Source organism: Scyliorhinus canicula, chromosome 3 (assembly GCF_902713615.1).
Source record: "Scyliorhinus canicula chromosome 3, sScyCan1.1, whole genome shotgun sequence".
Lineage (NCBI taxonomy): Eukaryota > Metazoa > Chordata > Chondrichthyes > Carcharhiniformes > Scyliorhinidae > Scyliorhinus > Scyliorhinus canicula.
Genome location: NC_052148.1, coordinates 193,693,413 through 193,720,095, shown reverse-complemented (window position 1 = coordinate 193,720,095; position 26,683 = coordinate 193,693,413). Strand labels below are relative to the sequence as shown.

Here is a 26,683-nt window from a genome sequence, read left to right as displayed (position 1 = left end):
GTGATGTTTCTGGGGACATTAAACGTCCCAAGCACTTGAATTCTGCTAAAATCAAATAAAGATTCTGCTGTGTTTAAAAATAGTTGTGTTTTGCCAGTGATTGAGTTCCCATTTAGTTTGGTCTTCAATGAAATAGAAACATTAACTTGAATTACTTTAAAAAGATTTAATGTACAATAAAAAAAATTGTCAGAAAATGCCATGTTTTATTATAAATGTTAGATGTTAATATTTGAAGAAAAAGAACTGACGACTAAAACTGTCTGAACAAACGAGCACCGTTATCTCCCATTTTATGCCTTAGTGATAATCAACTATTTTAAGGGTGTTCATTTTTTTGATTGGATGATTATTTTGTCTGTTACTTTTGTTTAATTCATGAATATTTCTGTGTAATAATTATCTTTTGGGTGGCAATAAGATTTAGTGATCGACAGTATTAGAAGTTACTAGTTCTGGTTTATGAAGTAGCATTACAAATGACTATCTGGTCCCAAGCAACAGTAATACCAATACCATTATTGCATTGAGTATATTTCAATGGTAACTGATTTGCTTCAGGATTTAAATACAGTGGTGGGGAAATAAACAAATTTAAACTACCACAAAATAAAAGATTTGGAATCCTGTTACTATTCCATTCAACAAAAAAGCTTATTTTACATAGCAAAGCTTGTCCTTTTGAAGAGAAAAGCATTTGCCAGGCACAATCAGTCTTATTTAACTACCAATATAATTTTGGCAAAAATGTTGTCATCGCATGCCAATTCTTGTGAAGATGCGAGAATAAATTTCCTTCATTACACCTTGCATATTAATATATTAAGCCAGCATGTTTTATGTTTATATTGACTATCTTCTCCACCGGAAAGGCTGTTCTTCATAAAGAACTTAGTCATGTCAGGCACCTGCTGTTTTTTAAAATAGATGCATCAAATCATCCTGTTTATTAGTTCAGTAGTTTACAAATTATTTAAGTTCATATTATTTTACAATTTAGTTTTAGAGGACATTGGCCACCTCTTAAAAATGGCTGTGTTTAGCATCAGTTTTTGCATTTTTGTGTCAGAAATCTGTAGTGGCAATTTAACCAAACTTAATAAGGTAACTCATGTCATAAAGTGCTGGTTCCATTTAAAAATGGATGTAACCACTGTATTGGAAGTCATGGGGCGCGATTCTCCGCTCCCCACGCCGGGTGGGAGAATTGTGGGATGGCCGGGCGACTCACGACACGCCATCCTGGCAACCCCCACTATTCTCCCACCCCACGCTTGGAGAATCGCCGCTCGCCGTTTTTCACGGCTAACACACGGGCGCGATTCTCCGCCCGGATGGGCCGAGCGGCCTGACGTTCCCGACCTGTTCACGCCAGCGGCAACCACACATGGTCGCTGCCGTCGTGAACATGGCGCCAAAGGTTTGTTTGTGGCTTGTGGGAGGCGGAGAGGGGAGTGAGCACCACGGCCGTGCTCGGGAGGGAACTGGCCCGCGATCAGTGCCCACCGATCGTCGGGCCAGCATCTCCAAGAGACGCACTCTTTCCCCTCCGCCGCCACGAAAGATCAAGCCGCCAGGCCTTGCGGGGAAGCGGAGGGGAAGACGCCAACCACGCATGCGCGGGTTGGAGCCGGCCAACCTGCGCATGCGCGGCTCACGTCACATAGGCGCCGCTGTCGCGTCATTCTCGGCGCCCCGCCTTGACACAAGCGTCAGGGCCCGGCGGGCGAGATTTACGGAGCGCCGCTCCTAGCCCCCTGGGGGGGGTGAATAGGGTGCGAGAAGCGGCCTCCGAGGCCGTCGTGAAACTCGGCCGAGTTCACGGCGGCCTTCCCGATGCCGCGCGGGAGCGGAGAATTCCGCCCTAGATCTTTCCACAAACACCAACTTGTTCCTCCAATACTTTAGTTGTGTTAGCTGACTTTCACCAAATTTTACATCTGCTCCCATTTAATTTGAAAATGTATGTAGTTGGACATCAGTAGAACAGCAGACAAATGCAGTGGATGATTTGTAGCAGGATGCCTAGGTTAAGAAAATAGATGTCAAGTGGATTCTGCTGTGGTACTACTTCTGCTGTGGTGCTACTTAAAATAGTCTTAACAAGATCACATGGTAAATACAGATGCAGTGGACTATTCAATCCCATCTCAATTCATTCATCCAAAATGTTCTGCCCAACCTTCCAGTTACAGCATATAAACATTTCTGAAGTACTTACTAGGATTTCCCTCTATGCTCTACCCAGACATCCATTCCATGTCTTGGTCTCCCATTGAGTGAAGAAGAATTGTGGTATCAGTCCAAAATTTGCCATTTACTAATTTGAAACTTAATTTCCTCATCCTACACTTAAAATGTGACTTCATTGCTCCAGCATTCAACACTAGGTTAATCCCAGATCTGAAGGGATTGGATTATGAGGAGAGGTTGAGTAGACTGGGACTGTACTCGAAGGATGAGGGGGGATCTTTTAGAAACATTTAAAATTATGAAGGGAATAGATAGGATAGATGCGGGCAGGTTGTTTCCACTGGCGGGTGACAGCAGAACTAGAGGACATAGCCTCAAAATAAGGGGAAGTAGATTTAGGACTGAGTTTAGGAGGAACTTCTTCACCCAAAGGGTTGTGAATCTATGGAATTCCTTGCCCAGTGAAGCAGTTGAGGCTCCTTCATTACATGTTTTTAAGGTAAAGATAGATAGTTTTTTGAAGAATAAAGGGATTAAGGGTTATGGTGTTCGGGCCGGAAAGTGGAGCTGAGTCCACAAAAGATCAGCCATGATCTAATTGAATGGCGGAGCAGGCTCGAGGGGCCAGATGGCCTACTCCTGCTCCTAGTTCTTATGTTCTTATATACTGTTGAGGTGCACTCGAACCACTTGAACAAGATACCAACTGGAGGTCTGTCTCATTGTGGAATTGTCAACACAACACAAGCCACCAAATTCAGATCAGAAAGAAGAAATGAGGGAGAGTGCTAGAGACTCAACATGTAGCATGTCTCCAAGTATTGAGTAAGGGCCAGTTTTAGACGTTTCTTGCTGTGTTTCTTCAAATAAATATATTAAAACCAATTCAATGGGTAGCACAGTGGTTAGCACTGTTGCTTCACAACGGCAGGGACCCGGTTTCGATTCCCGGCTTGGGCCACTGTCTGTGTGGAGTCTGCACGTTCTCCTCGTGTCTGTGGGTTTCCTCTGGGTGCTCCGGTTTCCTCCCTAGTTACGAGTGATGTGCTTGTTAGGTGAATTGGACATTCTGAATTCTCCCTCAGTGTACCAGAGCAGTAGTGTGGTGTCTGGGGAATTTTCACAGTAATTTAATTGCAGTGAGCCTACGTGGGACACTAATAAAGGTTATCATTATTATCAATTTTTATAGCTTACTAGTGATTGCCCAACACAAATCTTTCCGTAGAATCGCACCCACTGTGTTCGCAACATATACATATACATTTGGGGAAAGCATAAGTTGTGGCTCAAATAGGGGTTGGTTTAGCACAGTGAGCTAAACAGCTGGCTTGTAATGCAGAACAAGGCCAGCAGCACAGTTCAATTCCCGTACCAGCCTCCCCGAATAGGCGCCGGAATGTGGCGACTAGGGGCTTTTCACAGTAACTTCATTGAAGCCTACTTGTGACAATAAGCAATTATTATTGTTAGTTGGTGATACATGTGTCTCTGAATCACAAGGTACCGGGTTCAAATCCCACTCCAGGGTTTGAGGACAAAATCTACTTTGGAGAATGGAGGTGATAATCAACAGTAGGTTTTCTTGCCTGTGAAAATTCATGGGGTCCCGGGCTCTCTGAATGTGAGCAAAGATGGCTGCTCACCTCCTCGGCTCCCCGCAGAAGCCCTTCCGCCAGATTCACGTTTTTCAAAAGGAGTACTAATCGGCGCCGTTAATTGGATGGAAATAGTACTTAAGTGGTGATAATTTGTTTCTAGCCACGCTATGGCAAGATCCCGATTTCATCTCTGGGTGCTAGCCATGTCTCGTTTTTGGCCTTGTTTCGCTCGAGTGAGAGCGCAGTGAGGCCTGAGAATTGTGCCCAATGACAATTGATTGCATGATCCATTTGTGATTAAGAGCAACTGATTCTAATTGGAGTAAGGTTAGGGCACACATATAAGAACCAGTTTTCACCTGTGGGGGATGCTGTCTGGGAGGGAAAAGTAATCTGCCGTTATTTTTGACTGCGTTTTGTGAATATACAATGTTGATGATAAACTGGCTCCGGTAAACTGGCTCCAGCTTCTTGCGAGGGAGATGAACACAAAAGTTAAAATGACAGTAGAGGATTAACATTGAGCTGTGGAAGTTTTAATAAGGGATCTTGGACTTTCTCTTCTGATAAAGGTACTGCTCCTGGCAGCCTCTATTACAAAATGGCTGACACCCAATGTAAATTCTCAAGCTTTGATTATCCACCGGTTTTTTTTTTTTCGAATCTGCACCATATGAGCAGTGGAAAAATGAGGTGGAAATGCGGACTCGGGTTATCTAATCATCCAAAGGGAAGTAAGACACCGCTTTGGCTCTGTCATATTTTATAGTTTGTATTTTTGGAGCAATGTTTTTTAAAAATCTCGGATGAAAAATGCTTGCAAACATATTATCTGCTAGAGCTGTGATTAAAAGTGAAATAATCAGTGATTTTTGCAGGGGAAGTGTTTTGCTAATAGATATTAAAAGCCATTTTACCTGTTTGCAGACGGGGAGCTAATGTAATGTTGTAACAGTTTGAGCCCAGCTAAACAAATTAAGGCACATCTTCTAATAAGAGACAAAGGAATGCTGTGTTCTTTGAGTGCAGCTGGTCTGCCTAATGGTAGAGGCCAGGTCTGTCTAGGCAAAGGAGTTGCGTCCAGGGCTCTAAGCAGAGCAGAAGGTTTTCAGTTTGGTCCCAAAAATAAACTTATCTCTCCAAGGACTCTGCACCAAGATAAGCAAGTAAAACCTGGTTGCCAACTTTATACATAAGTGGTTTTTGAAATATATGTGTTGCTTAGTTGGAATATAGAAGCAGAGTTTCAGGAAACAAGATAAAATGTTGTAACTGATAAATGTAAAGCTATTTCTTTGTTGCTAATGTGTTTAATTCTGTGTTCAAATTAAAGTTTGTTTTAATATAAAAGCGGTCTACAGGTCAGTGCTATCAATCCTGTGGTGCAGTCACATTTCCTCACAATTTTACCAAATGCAAATAGGTTCTAATCCGGGATCTTAACTAAAATTGGGGTTCTGGTCTGGACACAACAGTCACTACCATGAAACAGTAAAATTAGAAGTATTATCAGAGTTGGATGTGGGTGGCTTGGATACAATTCATTGTGTAATGATAACCCTTGTTAATCGTTCCTCATGCATTTCTAGTGTTAGAATGACAGAAGGTTACAGCACAGAAAAATGCTACTTGGTCCATCATATCTGCACCAGACGATAAACAAGCCACTCGGCTTAATTCCCCTTTCCAGAATTTGGTCCGTAGCCCTAATAATTACAGCACTAGAGGCGCGTATCCAGACACCTTTTAAGTGAGTTGAAGATTTCTGCCTCTACTATCTTTCCACGCATTGAGTTCCAGGTCTCCACAACCCACTGGCTGAAAAAATGTTTCCTCATCTCCCTTCTATTCTTTCTACCATAAATTTCAATCTATGCTGCCTAGTTACTGAGCTCTGTGCTAAAATAAATAGGCCCTTCCCATCCACACTATTGAGGGCCCTCACAGTTTTGTACACATAGATGGTCAAGAGCAGCAGATGCATAGAAACACAGCCACCTGCTTGTTCCTCTCCAGATCACACACCATTTTGACTTGGAACTATATCATCGTTTCTTCATTATTGCTGGATCAAAATCCTGGAACTCGCTCCCTAACAGTACTGCGCCCCTAAGTACATCACATGGTCTGCAGCGTTCAAGAAGGCAGATCACAACCACAATCTCAAGGGCAGTTAGAGACGGACAATAAACAACAGTATCACATTCTGTGAAATATATATTTTTTAAATTAACTGGCAAAGTAAGAGATGTAACATATTTTAAGCAAGAACAAAGGAAGAAAAAGTGGAGAGGAAGGGAAGGAAAGAATAAAAGTGAAGGACTGTGATAGCTGGAAGATGGAAATAATTGAATGGTAAGTTTTAAGGGGACAAGTAAATGCTGCCTTTACAGAGATAAATAAAATTATAAAACAGACCAACAGAAGTATTCAAAATTATGAAGTCTGGAAGGGTAAATAGTGAAAAAATTATATAAACTGCTTATTGAATTGGTTAAGGGCAGCACAGTAGCACAGTGGTTAACACTGTTGCTTCACAGCATCAGGGTCCTAGGTTCGATTTCCACTTGGGACCTGTCTGTCTGGAGTCTGCACGTTCTCCCTGTGTCCAGGTGAGTTTTCTCCGGGCGCTCCGGTTTCCTTCCACAGGTCCTGAAAGACGGGCTTGTTAGGTGAATTGGACATTCTAAATACTCCCTCTGTGTACCCAAACAGGTGCCAGAATGTGGCAACTAGGGGATTTTCACAGTAACTTCATTGCAGTGTTCATGTAAGCCTACCTGTGACATTAATAAAGATTATTATTATAACAGGATATAAATTTAGGGTATAGTATTGGAAGGATAAAATAAATTAGGAAGATGTTTGGTGAAAAGAGGTGAATTGCGTATGGAATAAATTAGCTCAGGAAAAATTGCGATTGTGGTACAGGTAGTTAGATAAACCATTGAAAAATAAGAAAATAGGTGGAAGAAAAGACTGGAGAAATTGAAATACATTAAATAGCTTTAGGGTCCAGCTAGCATTGGCATAGACTGGCTTCCTGCTGTGATTCAATCTCTATTATTCACATTCACACATGTTCAAGAAGCAAAGAATATAAATTTGAATACGTTTTTTAAAAATCAACAAAACCTTGATCCAGTGCTGATATGTTAATACCTTTTGTTACTGCATTTATTTGCACAGCGTAATAGACATCTAGTAGTAGAAAAGGTTGATATCACTTAGCTTCAATATTTCCTCATTTGCACTCCTCACTACAGAGTAAAATGTTGTTTCCGAGGCCACTATTTTTAGGATGGTGGGGCTTCTGACCACACAACTATTTAAGGAGATTAATTAGCTGAAGATGAGATTTCCGCCCATCAGTCGGGAGGGAATCCTGCCTCAGAAAGCTGCAGGCTAATCTGATTGGCTGGCAGCTCTCTATGCCAGCTGTGTCAGAAGCCGCAGTGCACAGGATTGGGACTACAAGCAGTCCCCAAAGTCAAAGTCCCATGAATCCAGCACCAGTAAGTGTGGGTTTCAGGGCAGGGAGTGAGACAAGGTGAGGCCAGAGGGATGAGCAGAGGGCTTGCCCGCCCCAACACCTTGTCACCCGAGGCACTTTCCAAGCTTCCTTCTGCCCATGAACCCCATGGCCTGAAAACTAAGACCATTCGAGGAATTTTAAGCCCCCTCTCACGTGTAAACCCACCAGTTAGGGACAGCACGGTAGCATGGTGGTTAGCATAAATGCTTCACAGCTCCAGTGTCCCAGGTTCGATTCCCGGCTGGGTCACTGTCTGTGCGGAGTCTGCACGTCCTCCCCGTGTGTGCGTGGGTTTCCTCCGGGTGCTCCGGTTTCCTCCCACAGTCCAAAGATGTGCGGGTTAGGTGGATTGGCCATGTTAAATTGCCCGTCGTGTCCTAAAATAAATGCAAGGTTAAGGGGGTTTGTTGGGTTACTGGTATAGGGTGGAAACGTGGGTTTGAGTAGGGTGATCATGGCTCGGCACAACATCGAGGGCCGAAGGGCCTGTTCTGTGCTGTACTGTTCTATGTTCTAGTAGGGAAATGTTACATTTTGCCTCTGATGTTGACCCTAAAATATTTAACCTTCAAAATTGTTGATTCGATTTACTTTTCCAACCTTCTTGCTTAACTTTGTTTACCTCCATGTTTTCAGAGCCTGAATTATTGTCCATTGTTTGTGCCAAGTTCTATATCTCGCTGCCTTCTGTACTTTTAATCATTTTTTTGCTGAACACCTTTCAATTTATTACTTCCAAGATTTAATCCAAGAACTAATTATGAAGATGCTCTACCTCAAAATTGATCAAGCAAATCACTGAAATTTGTTCGACGATTTGTCCATCATTTTCCTTTGTTCAATGAGTGAATTGTCAATGTGTAGATGAAATCAAAATATGACAAAGCATTAAGTATTTTCATTCAGTCCGACAGAAATGAAGGATATCTGAAAGGTGGTAACTAGGAAAGTTTCAAGAGTGAGCCAAGTGATATGAATGTTAAAAGGAAAATTCTACACAAATTCGTTAATAATAATAATCTTTTATTTTCACAAGTATGAAGTTACTGTGAAAAGCCCCTAGTTAGGCTAAAAGTGCCAGTATACAAGAGGATACATCCAATGGTTTTGGGACAGATGAGAGGAGAAGTTGATAAAATCCTGGAATATAAATTTTAGTGCTGTTTTGAGTGTGACTGAAGCTGCAAGACTAGAATGTAGACAATCTAGTATTTTGTTTTTAAAAGGAGATAACAAAGGTGAAGGAGGATGATATCAGAAGGATACAAAATTGGTTAAAAGTTGTTTTGAAAGAGGAAAGGAGTAGATGTTCAGGGAAGTTTGTTGAAAGTGGTAGTGTGTGTTCCATGTGATTCAGTTCGAGCCACTTACATTCACTATGCAAAACCAGTGATTTAGAATTAGCAAGTGATACTAAATTAGGTAGTGCATTCTTTAGAAGAGAAATTGAAACTTCAAAGGGCTAAGGATAAGGTGGCGCTGTGGCAGATGGCATTCGGTATAAGTAAATGTGATGTGATTTGATACATGACTTGGGAGTAATATGTGATTTTGTTGGGGCAGCATGGTGGCACAGTGGTTAGCATTGCTGCCTCACGGCGCTGAGATCCCAGGTTCGATCACGGCTCTGGGTCACTGTTCATGTAGAGTTTTCACATTCTCCCCGTGTTTGCATGGGTTTCTCACGCACAACCCAAAGATGTGCAGGGTAGGTGGATTGGCCACATTAAATTGTCCCTTATTTGGAAAAATGAATTGGGTACTCGGAAAAAAAATTTTGTTTTGAAATATGTGATTTTGGAGCAATGCTTCCCAAAGTTTGAACAATTGGAGACATGGGTATGGATTCTCTGCCGCCAGAGCACCCCATCAGAATACCCCATCAGACCCCTCCCCACTAAAACTCCAGAGCCCCCCTCACAGACCCCCCCCCCCCCATCAGAGACCCCTGCCTGAAAGCTGAGGAGCAATTGGTTGAAAAATCACTGCATTTTCACTTACCCTTTCCTAACATCTGCTACTGCAGACGGAAGTGTTCAAAGCAGCAGCTGTCACAAGTGTCAGAAGCTTCCTGAAAAACCAAATACACTTCCAACAGCTTGAAATACCTTGACAGCCTTTGAAATGTAAATCTTCCATTCAATTTCACACAAAAAAACATTGCATTAGCCAGTGATTGACATTTTTGTTACTCCAGAGACAGTTGCTTGGTCGATTGTTTATTGATCTTTCCCTTCATACTTGAATGCATCTCCATTACTCTGCATTAATGCTAACCACAATATTTATAAACAGTCTTGCTATGATTGACAGACCCTTGCCACATCAAAGGGAGCAAAGTATTTCCCCCTGTGCAAAAGAGGAAATCAAAGCTCTTAGCAGCTTTTGACGTAGTGAAAATCTGTTACACACTTACACCCTTGACCCACCACAGTGTCCACTGCACGGGGGAAGGGGGGGAGATCTGGTGGGGGGGGAAGAGGAGGGTGTCTGATGGGTGGGTGGGCACCCTCATGCCTGCGTGCTGTGGGGGGAAGGGGGGGTACACTTAATTCCCATGGGGGGGGGGGGTTATAGGATGCCCTGCTTGTTAGTGCGGTGATTTGAAGATGCAATTCAAATTGCATCTTCAAATCCATACTCTCCCCTATTAACCACCACCCCCCCCCCCCCCCCAAAAAAAAGACTAGTGGTTTACACTGTTGCTGGTACAGAATCGGTCCCCAGAGAGAAAGTTGATCAGATTTGCATATTGCATACACAACCTGCAACAGACATGGAAGAATGAAAATGTCATTTTTATTAAGTTATCTCAGAATTATTAGAACAATTATTATGAAAAAAATATTAGATTAGACACAGACAGGTTCTCGTGGGGTTAATGATTTCTCACTGTCACTTCTTCAATCACATCACAATCATTTCTTAATATGGGATAGATTTTGCAATATCCGATCTGTCTTCACATCAAACCATTTAAAAGGATGGAGGTTCCTTTAGCACATGCAATAAAGCCGACCAAAATAAATTACAGAGCTCAATGCAGTTATTGGTATATTAAGAGATATTTATGGATAGGTAATAGTAGTCATTTCTTACCAGTTATGGATTAGTGCATCAATGGACCACAGAGTTCATTATACATTGTGGTTTGCGATGCGACTATTGACTGGTCCATTAGAATTTTTAAAATTGATATTAATAGATTGCTGCTACAGTTTGAGAAAAATTTAACATCATTGTCGAAGTCTTATTAAAATGTAATTTTGAAGTAAAATCAACATTTTGCTGAAGCAGTGTGATAAATTGTAAGTACAGAATTTCACTTATGTTCTCATACCCTTGAATTATTTGTGACCTTGCTCATTGATCAGGTCAATAGGCAACATGCAATGGAAAACAACCATTTATTTTCTACAGGAGGAAGACCTTGTAACTGACATCCCATATTTTTTTTATATTTTTTTATTCTCCTTTTTCACATTTTCCCTCAAATTTACACCCAACAATAAACAATAATCAATAACGAAGGTAATGTCAATCCCCATATCAGTAACAACGATCCCATTCTCCCACCAAACCCCCAAACATTAGCCCGCATGTTAACATAAACAAATGACAAAGAGGAATCACCCATAGTCACCATTAAGACATACAGTCCCCCTTCCCTCAACCCTCCCAGCCACCAACTGGTGTTCGATGTGATCCAATTCTCGAAAGTGCATAATGAATAACTCCCTCCATCCTTCCCCTCAGTTCAAATTTGACCTTTCCAAGCGTCAAGAATTCCAACAGGTCCCCCTGCCACGCCAGGGCACAGGCTGGAGAGTTTGATCACCCTAACAGGATCCACCTTCGGGCGATCAACAAGGCGAAGGCTACAACATCTGCCTCCGTGCTCGTTTCCAACCCCGGCTGGTCCGACACCCCGAATATGGCCTCCCGAGGGCTCGGGTCCAGTTTCACAGCACCACTTTAGAGATTACCCTAAACACCTCCTTCCAGTAATCCTCCATCTTTGGACAGGACCAAAACATATGAACGTGGTTTGCACAACCCCCCCCCTTCCTCCACACACAGAAAACACAGCGCTCTCATACATCTTATACCCCCTCAAAGAGTCGGCTCTTCCTGTCGTCAGCACCTCCTCCAGCAATGTGGAAGCTGGCTCTACTGGGAAGCTCTGTATCTCCTTTCTGGCAAGGTCTCGACTTGCATGTATCTAAATATTTCCCCCTGCTCCAGCCCACACTTAGCTCCCAGCTCCTTCAATCCCGCAAAACGACCACCAAGAAACAAATCTTTTAGTGTGCTAATTCCTTTCTCCTCCCATCTCCGAAAATTTCCATCCCACTTCCCTGGCTCAATTCTATGGTTCCCCCGAATTGGGATTTCCATTGACCCTGCCCCCAACCCAAAGCGCTGTCTAAACTGCCTCTAAATTCTCAACAAAGCTATTACTACCAGACTCCCCGAGTATCTCCCTGGGGCTGTCGGGAGCTGTGCTGTCGCTCACGCCTTCAATCCCAACCCCCTACCAAAACTCTCCTCTATTCTGACCCAGCTAGATACCTTCTCCACATTCGCCGCCCAGTAATAATACATCATGTTCGGAAGACCCAAACCCCCTGCCTCCCTTCCTCTCTGTAGTAGCACTCTTTTCATTCTAGCCACCTTCCCTCCCCATATGAACGAGGTAATCATCCCTTCAATCTCTCTAAAAAATGCATTTGGCAGGAATATCGGCAGGCATTGAAAAATAAACAGTAATCGCGGCAGCACGTTCATTTTAACCGCCAGTGACAGGGGGAGACCATCCCACCTTGCCAGATCAGCTTTCACCCTCCCCACCAAACTAGAAATGTTGTACCTACGGAGCCCTCCCAATACTGACATCCCATATTTGACCAGTATTCTGAGCGTAATAATTTACACTATAAACTTGAAGTCAGTTATTTCATGTAAATTATACATTCCTCATTACAGGAAGAATGTGGATTCTTTGGAGAGAGTACAGAGGAGATTTACCAGGATGCTGCCTGGACTGGAGGACATGTCTTATGAAGAAAGGTTGAGGGAGCTAGGGCTTTTCTCACTGGATTGAAAAAGGCAGAGAGGTGACTTGATAGAGGTGTACAAGGTGATGAGAGGCATGGATACAGTGGATAGCCAGAGACTTTTCCCCAGGGTGGAAATGGCTGTCACGAGGGGACATAATTTTAAAGTGATTGGAGGAAGGTATAGGGGAGAGGTCAGAGGTAGGTTCTTTACACAAAGAGTGGTGGGTGTGTGGAATGCACTGCCAGCAGAGGTGGTGGAGTCAGTCATTAGGGATATTTAAGCGACTCTTAGACAGGCACATGAACAGCAGTAAATTGAATGGGTGTAGGTTAGGTTGATCTTAGATTAGGATAAATGGTCGGCACTGTATCGTGGGCTGAAGGGCCTGTACTGTGCTGTACTGTTCTATGTTCTAAATGGCTATGTTTTTTGTACAAAATTAAGTTGCCAGAACATAAAGCATGATGCGATAAGGAGTCATTTGACCCATCAAATCTATTCCTTCCACAAATTCCTATCCACCTGGCTTATTTAATTTTGTGAGGGTATGTTCTGCATAATTTCTCCTGACATTCAAAAGCACTGGAAATTGGATTCAGAACATTGTCACTATGCCACAGCTCAGATCCTTCCTCATAATGGCATAGCTGTAATTTTAGGATTGTGTCCCTTGTTCTGGACTTCCCCATCCAGGGAGTTTCAGTCCATCTACCCTATCAAGTCCTTTAATCATCTTAAGCATGTCAATTAATTCACCCCTTATCTTTTTATACTTGCGGTAACTTCATTGCATTGTTAATGTAAGCCTACTTGGGACAATAAAGATTATTAGTAAAAGATAATACAAGCTCAGCCGGTGCAACCTGTGCTTCCAATTGACAGTTCTAGCCTCAGCAGAAATTGGGTGAATCTGTACTCTACCCGCTCCAAGACCAACATATCCTTCCTATGGTGTAGCACCTAGAACTGGTTGCAGTACTCCAGATGCAATCTAACCAGAGGCTTATTTAACTGTAGTGTAACTTTCACCCCATTGTTATCCAGTCTCCTTGAGATAAAGACTTAAATCCGTCAATCTTTTCCATTACTTTTCGTATCTGTCCACTATCTTTTAGTGATTTATTTTTTCACGGGAAGTGGGCGTCACTGATTAGGCCATAATTTTATTTCCCATCACTAATTGCCCTTGAGAAGTTAGTGGCGAGCTGCCATCTTGAACCGCTGCAATCCATGTGGTGTAGGTACACACATGGTGCTGTTAGGGAGGGAGTTCCAGGATTTTGACTTAGCGACAGTAAAGGAATGGTGATATAGTTCCAAGTCAGGCTGCTGATTAACTTACAGTGGAACATGCTGGTGGTGTTCCCATGCATCTTCTGCCCTTGTTGTGGTAGAAGTAATGGGTTTGGATGGTGCTGTCAAAGGAGCCTTGGTGAGTTGCTGCAGTGAATCTTGTAGATGGTACACACTTCTGCCACTGTTCATCGGTGGTGCATGGAGTGCCAATCAAGCGGGCTGCCTTGTCCTGGATGGTGTTGAATCTTTTCTGCATTGTTGGAACTGCACTCATCCAGGCAAGTGGAGAGTATTCCATCACACTCTTGACTTGTGCCTTGTACATAGTGGACCGGTTTTGGCGAGTCAGGAGGTGAGTTACTCTCTGCAGAATCCTCTGCAGCCTCTGACCTGTTCTTGTAGCCACAGTATTTATATGGCTGATATAAGTTGGGGGGTTTTCCTATCTGAACTAAGATTTATGGGGTTCACATGTCTGCAATAACCCCCAAAATCACAAATCACCTCAGGTTCTAGAAACTTAACAGATGATTCAGAAAGTTTATTAACCATTAAAAAGATAAAAAGCAAAATATGAATTTACAGTAAGAGGAGAAAACTTAAGTTTAACAATTGAACAGACCTCTCATCACCCTTCTCAGACCAAGTCGCGAAGTGACAACATCAAAATCAGCTCTCAGAGTCTCTCCATAAACATCACTCTCCTCCCATCACTCCTCTTCTATGCCCCTCAGAATGGCTTCTCAGGACCCTTTTTTATAGCTTAAAATATTAAAATACCTTAGCCAATTATTGGAAAAATAGCCAATTGATCTAAAACTTGTCGATAATACAGTAAGAGTTTGCCCATTGGACTAATTGTGCACTTTGTCTCAGCTTTAAGACAACATTTCTTCTCAAATTATGAGTGCTATCCACCAGCCTCATCATGCCCAAACGGGAGCACAACACTGCCAGTGGGTGCCGCGTGAAACATCCTGCGGGCTTCCCAGCAGCCACTACACCTCGCGAGATCTATCCAGACCTGGCAATGTGTCGCGATCAGGATCCTGCCCACAATGGGTGTGACCAAGTCTCACATGTCTAAATTGGTTTTAAACCTCACCCAGGATCTACCGGGCTGCCGGCATCTAAAGGCCTCCACTGGGAGTCCCCAGCCAGGCACCGTTCAATACTGGTCCACACAAACGTGGACCAGGCAAAATGGCATCTGAGGGGGTCTCCCGGCCATCAGAGGTCCCTAGGTGGTCAGGGCAGGGTGCTCCCCGGCCCTCCACCTGGAACACGGGCAGCTTGGCGTTGGCACCTTGGCACTGCCCCCTGGCACTGTTGTAGTGAGCAGGTTGGGTTGCTCCCAGAAAGCGTACACACAATCCAAGGGTTGGCAAAGTGGTGCCATGTGCAGTTGCCCTCTGGTTACCAGCCCTCCCCCACCCTGCCGAGGGTCCCCCATCCCCAGCCGAGGGTTCCCCATCGCCAGCCAAGGATCCATGACCCCCAGCCAAGGGTACATCACACACCGCCGAGCATGGGGTGACAGGCCTCGTGCCCCGGGGTTCTTTGTATATGAGCAAAGATAGCTACTCGCCTCCTCAGCTCCCCACAGAAGCCCTTCCGCCAGGTTCATATTTTTCAAAAGATACTAATCGGCGCCAATGTGACCGTTTGCTGGGGAGGTCGCTGAGTTACGGGAGATCGTTGGATATGGGGTGGTTCTTGTCAATTGTATGGATATAGGGCTTAAGTGCTGATAATTGGTTTCTCGCCGGTTGCATCACAAACTGTTTGGCACCAGTGCAGTTCTCCCCCACCCTGCCGAGGTCCCCCATCCCCAGCCGAGGGTTCCCCATCGCTAACCATCGCTAATCGCTGGCTTTGAAAGCAGACCAAGGCAGGCCAGCAGCACGGATCAATTCCCGTACCAGCCTCCCCGAACAGGCGCCAGAATGTGGCGACTAGGGGCTTTTCACAGTAACTTCATTTGAAGCCTACTCGTGACAATAAGCAATTTTCTTTTTTTTTCATTTCTCGTTTACTGCCTCTCCCACTATTCACTGGCCTCCTTTCACTTGAGTGAGAGCGTAACGAGGCTGAAGAACCATGCCCTAAGTGTGGGCGTGACCGGGGAGAAACTCCCCAGGGCCCAAAAAAGTGACTACGTTTGGTTAGATATTGGTGGGGAACTTGCCAACTGAGCCAGGGGGAACTCCCAGCAAAACCCACCACAAATGACACTTAGAAACATTTCTAACATAGCCACCTGATATTTGGAGTTGAGGTCCCTTAGGCAAGGACCTATTCAGCTCTCCTAGCCAAGGTTGATATTCATTTTATCTCTTTATTTTGAGGTTTGAGAAGCACACAATAATCTTATTCCCACAGCACTTTGAAGAATCTGTATTAATAATCAAGTGTTAATAATATGTTTAATTAGAAAAAGTATGAATATTTGAGTTCCGAATTACAGTTCCCGCCTTTCTAACATATCTGTTCATGTTATTTAATTGTCTGACAATTGATGCTGTTAATCTGGCTGATTTCCAAAAAACGGGTTTAGTTGTTACTAAAATGGCTTCCATCAATTTTAGTAGAAAATGCTTCAGAATACATTGGTTAAAGCTACAAAATGATAGAGACATTAAAACTAATGATTCACTGGTCCAGTTCTGTTTCTGATCAGTGATTCAACAATAGTAATTGAATGCCATGGGGTTGGGTTCTTTTGGAGATGGTCAGTGCCTGGCACTGGTCTGGCATGAATGTTACTTGTCAATTGCCTGCCTGAATGTTGTCCAGGACTTGCTGCTTATGGGTGTGGACTACTGCAATATTTGAGGAGTAACAAAAGGTGCTGAACATTGTGCAATCATCAGCAAACATCCCGACATCTGACCTTATGATGGTGGGAAGATCACTGATGAAACAGCTGAAGGTGATTGGATGTGGGACACTATGAGGAACTCCTGCGTGGTGTCCTGGGACTGAAATGATCATCATTTGTGCCAGATATGACTACAACCAGTGGACATCAGGTCACGGCCATGGAGTGAGCGGTTGCACATTTGATAGCTACAGCTCAATGTGGATTTTTTTCTGTCCTTTCCCCGTCTGAGGGGTGGAATTTTGGATGGAAAGAGATGTAGGAGTGCCAGGAGAAAGGGTATTACCTGTGGTGTAGCTGGTGGATGGATCCAAGAACTAGGAGTATGTCGAGATGAAGGGAACTGGTGCAGCAGGGGACTCTTCATGCCCCACAGGTCAATATGGCAAACGGCCTGTTCTGCCCGCCCAATGGTCAACGGAGCAACTGGTGGACTATGATACGTTGAGCCAACAGAGAAGGGAAGCCCTGGACGACCTGGCCAAGGTGGTAGAGGCGCTCAAAGCAGGGATTGACCATTTGGAGCAGAGGCTGGAGTCCCAAGGCCAGACAATACAGAAAGTGGAGGAGACGGTGGGGGGAGCATGAGATTGGGGTGATGCGGGAGACCCTAAGGAGGTTGAAGGAGAAGATGAAGGATCTGGAGAACCACTCAAGAAGGCAAAACTTACAGATCGTGGGAATGCCCGAAGGCATCGAAGAAGCGGAGGCCGGCACGTATGTGGCAAAGATGCTGGAAAGGTCTGGAGGAGCCTTTGATCGGTCTCTGGAGGTCAACTGAGCACACAGGGCACTGATGCGGATGCCACGGCAGGCAAGCCGCCAGGGGCGAAGGTGGTGCGGTTGCACCGCTTCTTGGATAAAGAGACGAGGAAGTGCACCTGGGAGGGGAATGAACTGCAGGTGTATCAAGATCTGGGCGCAGAACTGCCAAAGAGGAGGGCCAGGTTTAATCAGGTCGAGGCTGCCCTCCCCAAGAAGGGAGTGAAGTTTGGGGTGCTGTACCCTGCCCACCTCTGGGTGACTTTCCAAATTGAGAATACTATTTTGGTACCCAAGAGGAAGCAATCGTGTTTTTGAGAGACAATATTCTGGCAGGAGGAAGAGGACATCGAACTTTGGAGGAGGTGTTTCTTTTTTGTGGTTGTTGGGGCGCTTTTTCTCCTTTGAAATGTTTTGTTGGGCTTGGTGGCAGGGAGCATCAAGGGTGAGTGCTTTTCTGTTTCTTTGTTTCCTGAGGTAGTACAGATGGGGGAGGGGTAATTGGGGCTAGGAGGTTTGGAGGCCTTGGCGTGGGTGCCATGCTAGCTGGGCGGGCTAGTTAACAGGAGCACAGTAGGGGGTGGTCAGGTGGTTGGTGCAGGGGAGGGGGATGGGGCCGTTATGTTTGGTTGTGGGGTGCTGACAAGGATGCAGTTGGTGTAGCGCAGCTGGAAAGGGAGTGATGACAGTGGACATCCAAGGGTGGGCCTGGAGGGTCGCCTGACACAGGCTGGCACAAAAAAGGGGCATGGTTGATCGTCAGGGGAGCGCGCCCCCCCCCCCCCCCAGCCCAACCTGGCTGGGAGTGTGAGGGGGCTGAATGGGCCAGTCAAGCAGTCACTTTGGATATTTCAGGATGCACCGTGGGACAAGGCAGGGGTGCCCACTCTTCCCTTTGCTTTTTGCCTTGACTATAGTGCCACTGGCTATGGCACTTAGAGCGTTGAGTGATTGGAAAGGGATTTTGCGGGGGTGGGGTCGAGCACAGGGTTTGCTGTAAGCAGACGACCTGTTATATATTCCAAAACCATTGGAGGGCATTGGCAGTATTATGGAGATTTTGGAGGACTTTGGCCGGTTCCCCGGTATAAGCTCGACATGGGAAAGAGCGATGTGTTCTCAATTGAGGCCAGAGGGGAGGGGTTTGGGGAAGCTGCCATTCAGGGTGGTGGGGGTGGGTTTTAGGTACTTAAGCATGCAGGTGACGCAGGGTTGGGCGTAGCTGCACAAGAGAAATGTGGCTCGGTTGGATGAAGGGGGATTTTAAAAGGTGGGACGTGCTCCACTATCATTGGCTGGACGAGTGCAGACAGTGAAGATGACGGTGATGCCAAGGTTCCTGTTTATATTTCAGAACCTCCCAATCTTTGTTCAGAGTCACAGCCAATCCTGTCATTAAAGTCCCTCAGAAGGATGACTTTTTTTCTTGTGCTGGTGACAATGGCATATTGGTTATGGGTAAGCTGTCGGTGCAGCACCATGAGTCTTTCACTTATTCATATGAGGAGTGCATCCAAGATCCATTCCAGCTGGCAAAAGCAACACCGTGGACATGAGGATCAATGTCAGCCTTTCTTTTCCAGTAAAAGATGTATCCACATGTTTGTGCCTTCAAATGCCTCTCCGCAGGAAGGCAAGGCTCGCTGAGGGGGGCAATGTGAATTTAGCTAACGGCGATACGATTGTAGTTCTTCTTTACGGAAAATCGCTTTTAAAATTATCCACGAGTGTTTTAAGATCCAAGTTGTAAAATTTAGAGTTTTCTTGCTTTGATTACAAAGTTGGTGATCCTGCTGGGTGGTTCCCCAGCCAGGAGAAGGTGGACAGCATATTTTTAGGACATCTTTTCCAGACCAGTCCCCATTTGAGGTGAGCAGGAGGTATCTTGAAGAGGACTGCTCAGTCACAGGTACTACTGATCAATAACACCTCCATCCTAACACAGGCATCCAGCAACCTTCATGTATCTGTCTCCTGTGCACAAATTCTTGGCCAGGGACACCCAGGTTCATAACTGTGTCCACATCACCAATCCTCCATCACCACATGACTTGGCAAATGAACTGTGGTAGAAGCCTGCACCTGACTTAATTTAATGTGGGAGCCTTGGGGTGGCATTATTGCCCGATATTGATGGGTTGTTGGTCAGATTTTGATGTCATGTCAAACCACGCTGACCTTGTCCACCTTGCCATTATAGCCACTTTGCAGCTCGTGAGCTATGAACTATTCCTTTGCCTGTTCTCCCATTGAGTACTCTTTGGACTGCATTTTATCTGGCATCTGCCCCAACCTTGCCACCAGAAGCAGCTCAACCAGGAGCAAGTACCTCCCAATGGCATTGCTTTAGGGATCATCCAATCAAGAGATGCACAAGGCTATCCACCATGTCAAGATGGTGATTCATGGAGAAGAATTGTATTGTAACCCAAAAGTAATGCTAACATTGCATATTATTTGACCAGAAGAATTAGGACCACCCCTAAAGCTTTAAAAATACATTATAAAAGCTAATACATTGATTGCCCGCAGTCCCAGGAACTGAATCTACACAGGACTGATTCTGCAAAGATAAGACAAGCCACCTCCCTCTATGCCACTCATTGAGAACAGACTACTAACCTTTTATGCTATAGTAACATGCATGAGTGTAGCAGTAAATACAAATCCATCCCTATCTTGGGGATGAACATACGCTACACCTTTCCAAACGGCATAAATTACATGTTTCTTCGCCTTATTTGATAAAACATTTTTTAATTCCTATTATTTCCATCTTATCCCATCTTTCACTAGTTAATTTTTGATTAGATCATATGACTCATGGACCAGTTATATGGTTATTGTTTGTAAACAAGTTGTACTCCATTACCAATTTATCAGAACCCCTGTTTACATTACAATTATGCATTCCATGGGAATTAAAAGAATTCCAAAGCTGTGCTTTTGGATTGGATGTGTTTATTGTCACGTGTACCGAGGTACAGTGAAAAGTATTTTTCTGCAAGCAGCTCAACAGATCATTCAGTACATGAGAAGAAAAGGGAATTGAACAGAATTCAAGAAAATACACGAGAATACATAATAGGGCAACACAAGATATACAATGTAACTACATAAGCATTGGCATCGGATGAAGCAGACAGGGTGTAGTGTTAATGAGGACAGTCCATAAAAGGGTCATTTAGGAGTCTGGTGACAGTGGGGAAGAAGCTGTTTTTGAGTCTGTTCGTCCGTGTTCTCAGACTTTTCTTACAACAGTTACATTTTTGCACGCAACAGAAAAAGTAGATACACTCACTGCTGACCTGAAAGAATGCTGCCCACTGGTGATCACTGTGATCTGGATTTCACCTTTCCTGGTGGTAATTTCAATCTGGTTCCGTACTATAGCGTAATTTAACATCTAGCATGAGTAAAGTCATCCAGCAGGAAAAACAGCAAATCACATCAAAGAATTTGTCAGACAGCAAGCTAGGAAGTAAAAAGCACTAACTATCCTTCACTTTTTAATCATTTTACAGAGAATGAAATAAAGCTTGGGACTTGTATGTGGGAGTAAGGTTGCAGCTGGAATATCACAAATTTTTAAAAGGCTCCATCGCAACAATCTGTGGAATCTTTTCTATCATAATGAAGGAATTTGACATTCCATAAATATGACATTAGGTTTTCAGGGCTAGAGGCGATTCAAACATCATTCTGACCTAATATGCTGTTAAAACAACAGTCACATCTTATTCAACAATGTGTAATATTTCTAAAAGTTGTTACAGTGAAACTAGTAACATAAAAAGTGAACGTTTGCATCAGTTGAAATTATTTCTCATATTTCGAACTGTGAGGACTTCAGCGTCTTTGCGGAGGAGCAGTGAACCACTGACAGCGACTTCTGGGTTTTTGTGCATATGCGCAGAAGATTCTGTTAGTTTAACAGAGTATTGAAGTCAGACGTTGACAGGTTCACCATCATAACATTCACAAAATTCAGGCCATTTTTTAAAAATCCAGTTTTGTGTTCATACTTTGAACGGAGTTAAATTATTAGTTTGTGTGCTGGGTACAGGATGTTATTTAAATTGACCTTCCTAGTTCTATGGTCTATTTTCTATTGGTCTATGGTCGACCGTGCAGTGCAATAGTCATTTTAAAATCACCTTTCCACATTTGAGATGTTTTACTCCAAAGTAAGATTGTAGTAATTATTGCTGCACATTTACAGTAAAAAGAGATAGTATAATTTGGCAGGTTTTCAATTGTATAGTAATGGAGACAAAACGTTAACAGTGATGAATGGAAAAATAAACTACCACTGTGTGTTTACTTTATCTTTCCACAGAATGTTACTTTCAGGCAAAAAATTGCCAGCGGTTGTCCTTTGGAAGTGTTCCTTATGGAATATCCTGCATTGTTCAGTGACTTTAAGAAGAGTGAACCATGCATGACATAGAAATATTACATGTTGTGCATTAGTGATTTCCCAAGTGTTTGCATTGGATAGTAATGTGCTGAGAAAGTGCTCTATATCAGTCCACACTCCGTACTTGTCTGATGGTTAAAATGTTCTTGCTAGAAATTACATTAAGCAATGAAAAATCCATTTAAAGTACATACCTTCCACCTGGTTTACAGACAGCGTATTGTAGTTCTGAAACATTTGATTAATCTTTTATAAACATTTGCAGTGTGGCAGCTCAGTGGCCTTATAAATGCACAGATAGTGCACTATCTCACTTGGCCATATGTCATCTGAAAGCTCATTGATGCTCTGTCAAAAGAAGTGTCACAGTATCAGAGTTCTGGCATGTTAAAATGTATTGATTACTGTTGAAATCTGATCACCATAGTCTTCCAACTTGTGTGCTATCTTGAAGTCCCCTTTAGCATACAAGTATAAACTCTGCAATTTTCACTGACTGACTGAAACATGGCACTTGCATGGTTTTGTGATTATCATGTTGATCCATAACTTACTCAGAGTGGCACACTCCATTGGATTGCCACTCTCTCGACAGACTTACCTTCGCTGGGATTCCGAAGTGAGTAGAAGGGCTGAGTCGGGCCAAGGATTGGGGACCATAATCTACACTGCTCAAGGCCAAGTGCCAATTGTTAGAGCACCCTGACCGACTGGTACTTTAATGTGACATCAAAATCTTGTTGTCATCATACAGCCTCATTTTGCACGGACTAGTGAGGCTGCTGCCTCTTTCCGGCCAGCACCAGGGCCACCAACTTCAAGGCTGCACTTAGGTGGGCACAGATGGACATCAGTGAGAAAGCATGTTCGGCATTGTGCTGCTGTTTTGTTTGCATTGCCATTGTTTTTCTCTCGAGTAGGAGAATGACAATTGCCTCCACCCACATGTTCATGTAGTCAATATTAAACTGGATCACTTGGATGAAGAACCCAAAATTCTCAAAGTATTTCAAAAAAAGTTACATTTGTTAACTAATGTTCTTTGTGTTTATTTTCTGTTAACAGGAATCCCGTTGTTGAAGATAGTGTTTTCAGGGTATGAACATTTATCCCTCATCTCTGTTCCATTACTCATCTACCATCCCACCCAGATTCTGCTCGGTGGCCTATTGGTTGGAACAGTGAAAAACTGGATGATCACTCGTCAAAAGGTAAGGCCTGTCAAGCCAATTTAGTAGTCTGGAACAATTAGAACCATTATGGCAAAATTCTCAGAAATTTATTTTTTGAGGAAAACTGCTGTAAACATTTACCTTCTTTTGATTTGCTTTACTTTGTTGCAATTTAGAGGGCTTGAATGCCCTTAGATTTTAATTTGTGTAACATACCCCAACTCTGATTACAGTTTGAGTTAATATTTGAAATCTTTCTGTTTCCTTCAAAGTTTCACAGATTTCATGTACTGATTGGAGAATGATGTGATGTTTCTTAATTTTAGCACAACAGAGGGCAGTTCGGTGGCGCAGTGGGTTAGCACTGCTGCCTCACGGAAAAAATGAATGGGGTACTCTAAATTAAAACAAAATAAAATTTTTTAGCCCAACAGCCTCGAACCTGATGTATTTAGAGTGAGAAGCAACAAATATGAAAGGTTCAGAGGCACATTGACCATAGCCAACAAAATAGCAAAAGCCCAAAAAGATTGCAATATTGGAGACTTCAGCAGCATTTAATCAGTGACGTACCATTTCCAACAGTGGAAACAGAAGTGGATGCCACTTCTACTTTCATGTCACGAGCTAGCTCCCATGCGATTCAAATTAAAAGTTAAATGCCAAAAGCGTGCACGAGAGATACATACCGCTGTATGGCAGGGATATTGATTGCCGGATCCTGCCATCAGCTGCCAGTTCAGCAATTAAAAGAGTCTTCTGGACAATCAGGGAGGCTGAACATAATGATTACAACACTCCTACCCACAACACTCCTACCCACTCTATCAAAACTTTGTCCCATATCTTGCTATAACCCATCGTCTCTGGTCATGGAGGGGTCGTGTTTAGAATCGGGAGCACAACCTGGTGAGCACATAGCACACATGTCCCAGCAACTGATTGAGGGTGTGATAGCCGGAACCCCTGACATTCCGTGGACTGCTGAGGTCCAGGCTGATGATGAGCCTCTAGATGTGGTCACAGTATGCCTGCTTGGCATGCAGCAAAAGTTACAGCAATGTGTAGCGGAGATACTATTGGTCATCCAGCTTCCTCTGTGAGGAAAAGTACATTGCAAGCCATGAGTTCTGCCATGCCTTGGGCATGTAACTTCATGGCTCCCTTTATGGTTGGTGACCGCTGTGGAAAACTAAATCCAACATAAGACCCATATGTGCTCTGACCTGTATGCCATCCATTCTAGCATGGGCTCCATCCAGTAATTCCGAGGCGAGAGTGGGACGAGACACCTGGACTTCTCTCCAGGTGCCCCTTCTCAGTGAGGTGCAATCACCCACAGAAAGTGAACAGGAGTATGTGCCTGCCACCCCAGGAAATTCCTCCCAGAACGCCACATGGGTGAGTGGCCTCTCCTCTGCCATTGACCTCATTGCCTCCAGTAGGCAAGGCCCAGGAGAATGCCCCTGCACCAGTGCAAGAAACTGCTAGCAGACTGGACAGGGCAGGACTGGAACCAATGCCCTAGAGGGGTTGTTTGCTAGCACTGTTGGGGAGGGTTTAAACTAATATGCCAAGGGGAGGGAAACCTATGTAAGGAGTCAGAAAAAGAGGGAACAAGGACAAAATTAAAAGGTAGAAAAGGGGATAAGAAAAGTGATGGGCGGAGGCAAAATTCAAACAGGGCAAAAGAGAAAAATATTGGGAGCAAGTCAAACAATGTGAAAAAGATAAACTTAAAGGCTCCGTGCCTTAATGCACGGACAATTTACAATGAAGTGGATGAACTAATCGCACAGATAGATGTAAATGGGTATGATATAATTGGGATTACGGAGACATGCCTGCCGGGTGATCAGGGATGGGAACTGAATGTCCCAGGGTATTCAGTATTTGGGAAGGCCTGCACTGCTGGTTAAGGAGCAAAGTTAACATAACAGTGAGAGAGGATATTAGCTCTGACAATGTGACAATGTGGAGTCTGTATGGGCAGAGTTGAGAAATACCAAGGGACAAAAAACATTAGTGGGTGTCATATATAGATCCTCAAACTGCAGTGGTGATGTTGGGAATGGCATTAAACAAGAAATTAGTGATGCATGTAATAGGGAATATCGGGGATCATGCGTGATTTGAATCTGCACATAGATTAGGCAAATCAAATTAGCAGCAATGCCGTAGAGGAGGAATTTCTGGAGTGTATATGGGATGGTTTTCTTGACCAATATATGGAGGAACCAACCAGAGGACAGACCATCTTAGACTGGGTACTGTGTAATGAGAAGGGAATCATTGCCAATCTGGCTGTGCGAGACCCCATGGGGATGAGCGACCATAACATGATAGAATTTTTTATCAAGATGGTAAATGAAGTAGTTGATTTGGAGACTAGGGTGCTGAATCTTAATAAAGGAAACTATGAAGATATGAGGCACAAGTTGGCCTTGATAGATTGAGGAGAGTTACGTAAAGGGATGACAGTGGACAGACAATGGCAAACATTCAAAGAGCGTATGGGGAACTGCAACAACTGTTCATTCCTGTCTGGCACAGAAGCAAAATGGGTAAGAGGACCAATCCATGGCTTACAAAGGCAATTAGAAATAGTATCCGATCCAGGAAAGAAGCATACAGATTGGGCAAGAAAAAGAATAGGTCTGAGGATTGGGAGCAGTTTAGAATTCAGCAAAGAAGGACAAAAGGATTGATTAAGATGGGGAAAGTACAGTACAAAAGTAAGCTTGCAGGGAACATAAAGACTGACACTAAGAGTTTCTAATAGATATGTGAAGAGAAAGAGATTAGTAAAGACAAATGTAGGCCCCCTACAGACAGAAACAGGGAATGTAAAATACGGGACAAAGAAATGGCTGAGCAATTCAATACATACTTTGGTTCTGTCTTCACAAAAGAGGACACAAATCAGATACCAGAAATGGTGGAGAATGCAAGGTCAGTGAGAACAAAGGACTGAGGGAGATCAATATTAGTAGAGAAATGGTGCTGGAAAAATTGATAGGATTGAACGTGGATAAATCCCAGGGCCCGATAATCTGCATCCAAGAGTGCTTAAGGAGGTGGCTCTGGAAATAGTGGATGCATTGAACAAAAACAAAGAAACGTACAACACAGGAACAGACCCTTCGGCCCTCCAAGCCTGTGCCGACCATGCTGCCCGTCTGAACTAAAATCTTCTAAACTTCCGGGGTCCGTATCCCTCTATTCCCATCCTATTCATGTATTTGTCAAGATGCCCCTTAAACGTCACTACCGTCCCTGCTTCCACCACTCCCTCCGACAGCAAGTTCCAGGCACTCACTACCCTCTGTGTAAAAACATGCCTCGTACATCTCCCCTAAACCTTGCCCCTCGCACCTTAAATCTATGCCCTCTACCCTGGAGAAAAAGTCTCTGATTATCCACTCTGTCTATGCCCCTCATAATTTTGTAGCCCTCTATCAGGTCGCCCCTCAACCTCCGTCGTTCCAGTGAGAACAAACCGAGTTTATTCAACCTTTCCTCATAGTTAATGCCCTCCGTACCAGGCAACATCCTGGTAAATCTCTTCTGTACCCTCTCTAAAGCCTCCGTATCCTTCTGGTAGTGTGGCGACCAGAATTGAACACTATACTCCAAGTGTGGCCTAACTAAGGTTCTATACAGCTGCAACATGACTTGCCAATTTTTATACTCAATGCCCCGGCCAATGAAGGCAAGCATGCCGTATGCCTTCTTGACTACCTTCTCCACCTGTGTTGCCCC

General features: G+C 43.8%; 1 protein-coding gene across 2 annotated transcripts in view; it reads left to right on the top strand.

Moving 5' to 3' along the window:
* The window catches only part of slc10a7 (solute carrier family 10 member 7), a 345,830-nt gene that overhangs the window by 310,115 nt on the left and 9,032 nt on the right, over positions 1-26,683 (top strand). For both annotated transcript variants that reach the window (XM_038791942.1, XM_038791943.1), the window contains one exon: positions 22,815-22,960. In XM_038791942.1, the coding sequence (XP_038647870.1) occupies positions 22,815-22,960 (146 nt within the window). The remainder of the gene's footprint in view (positions 1-22,814; positions 22,961-26,683) is intronic.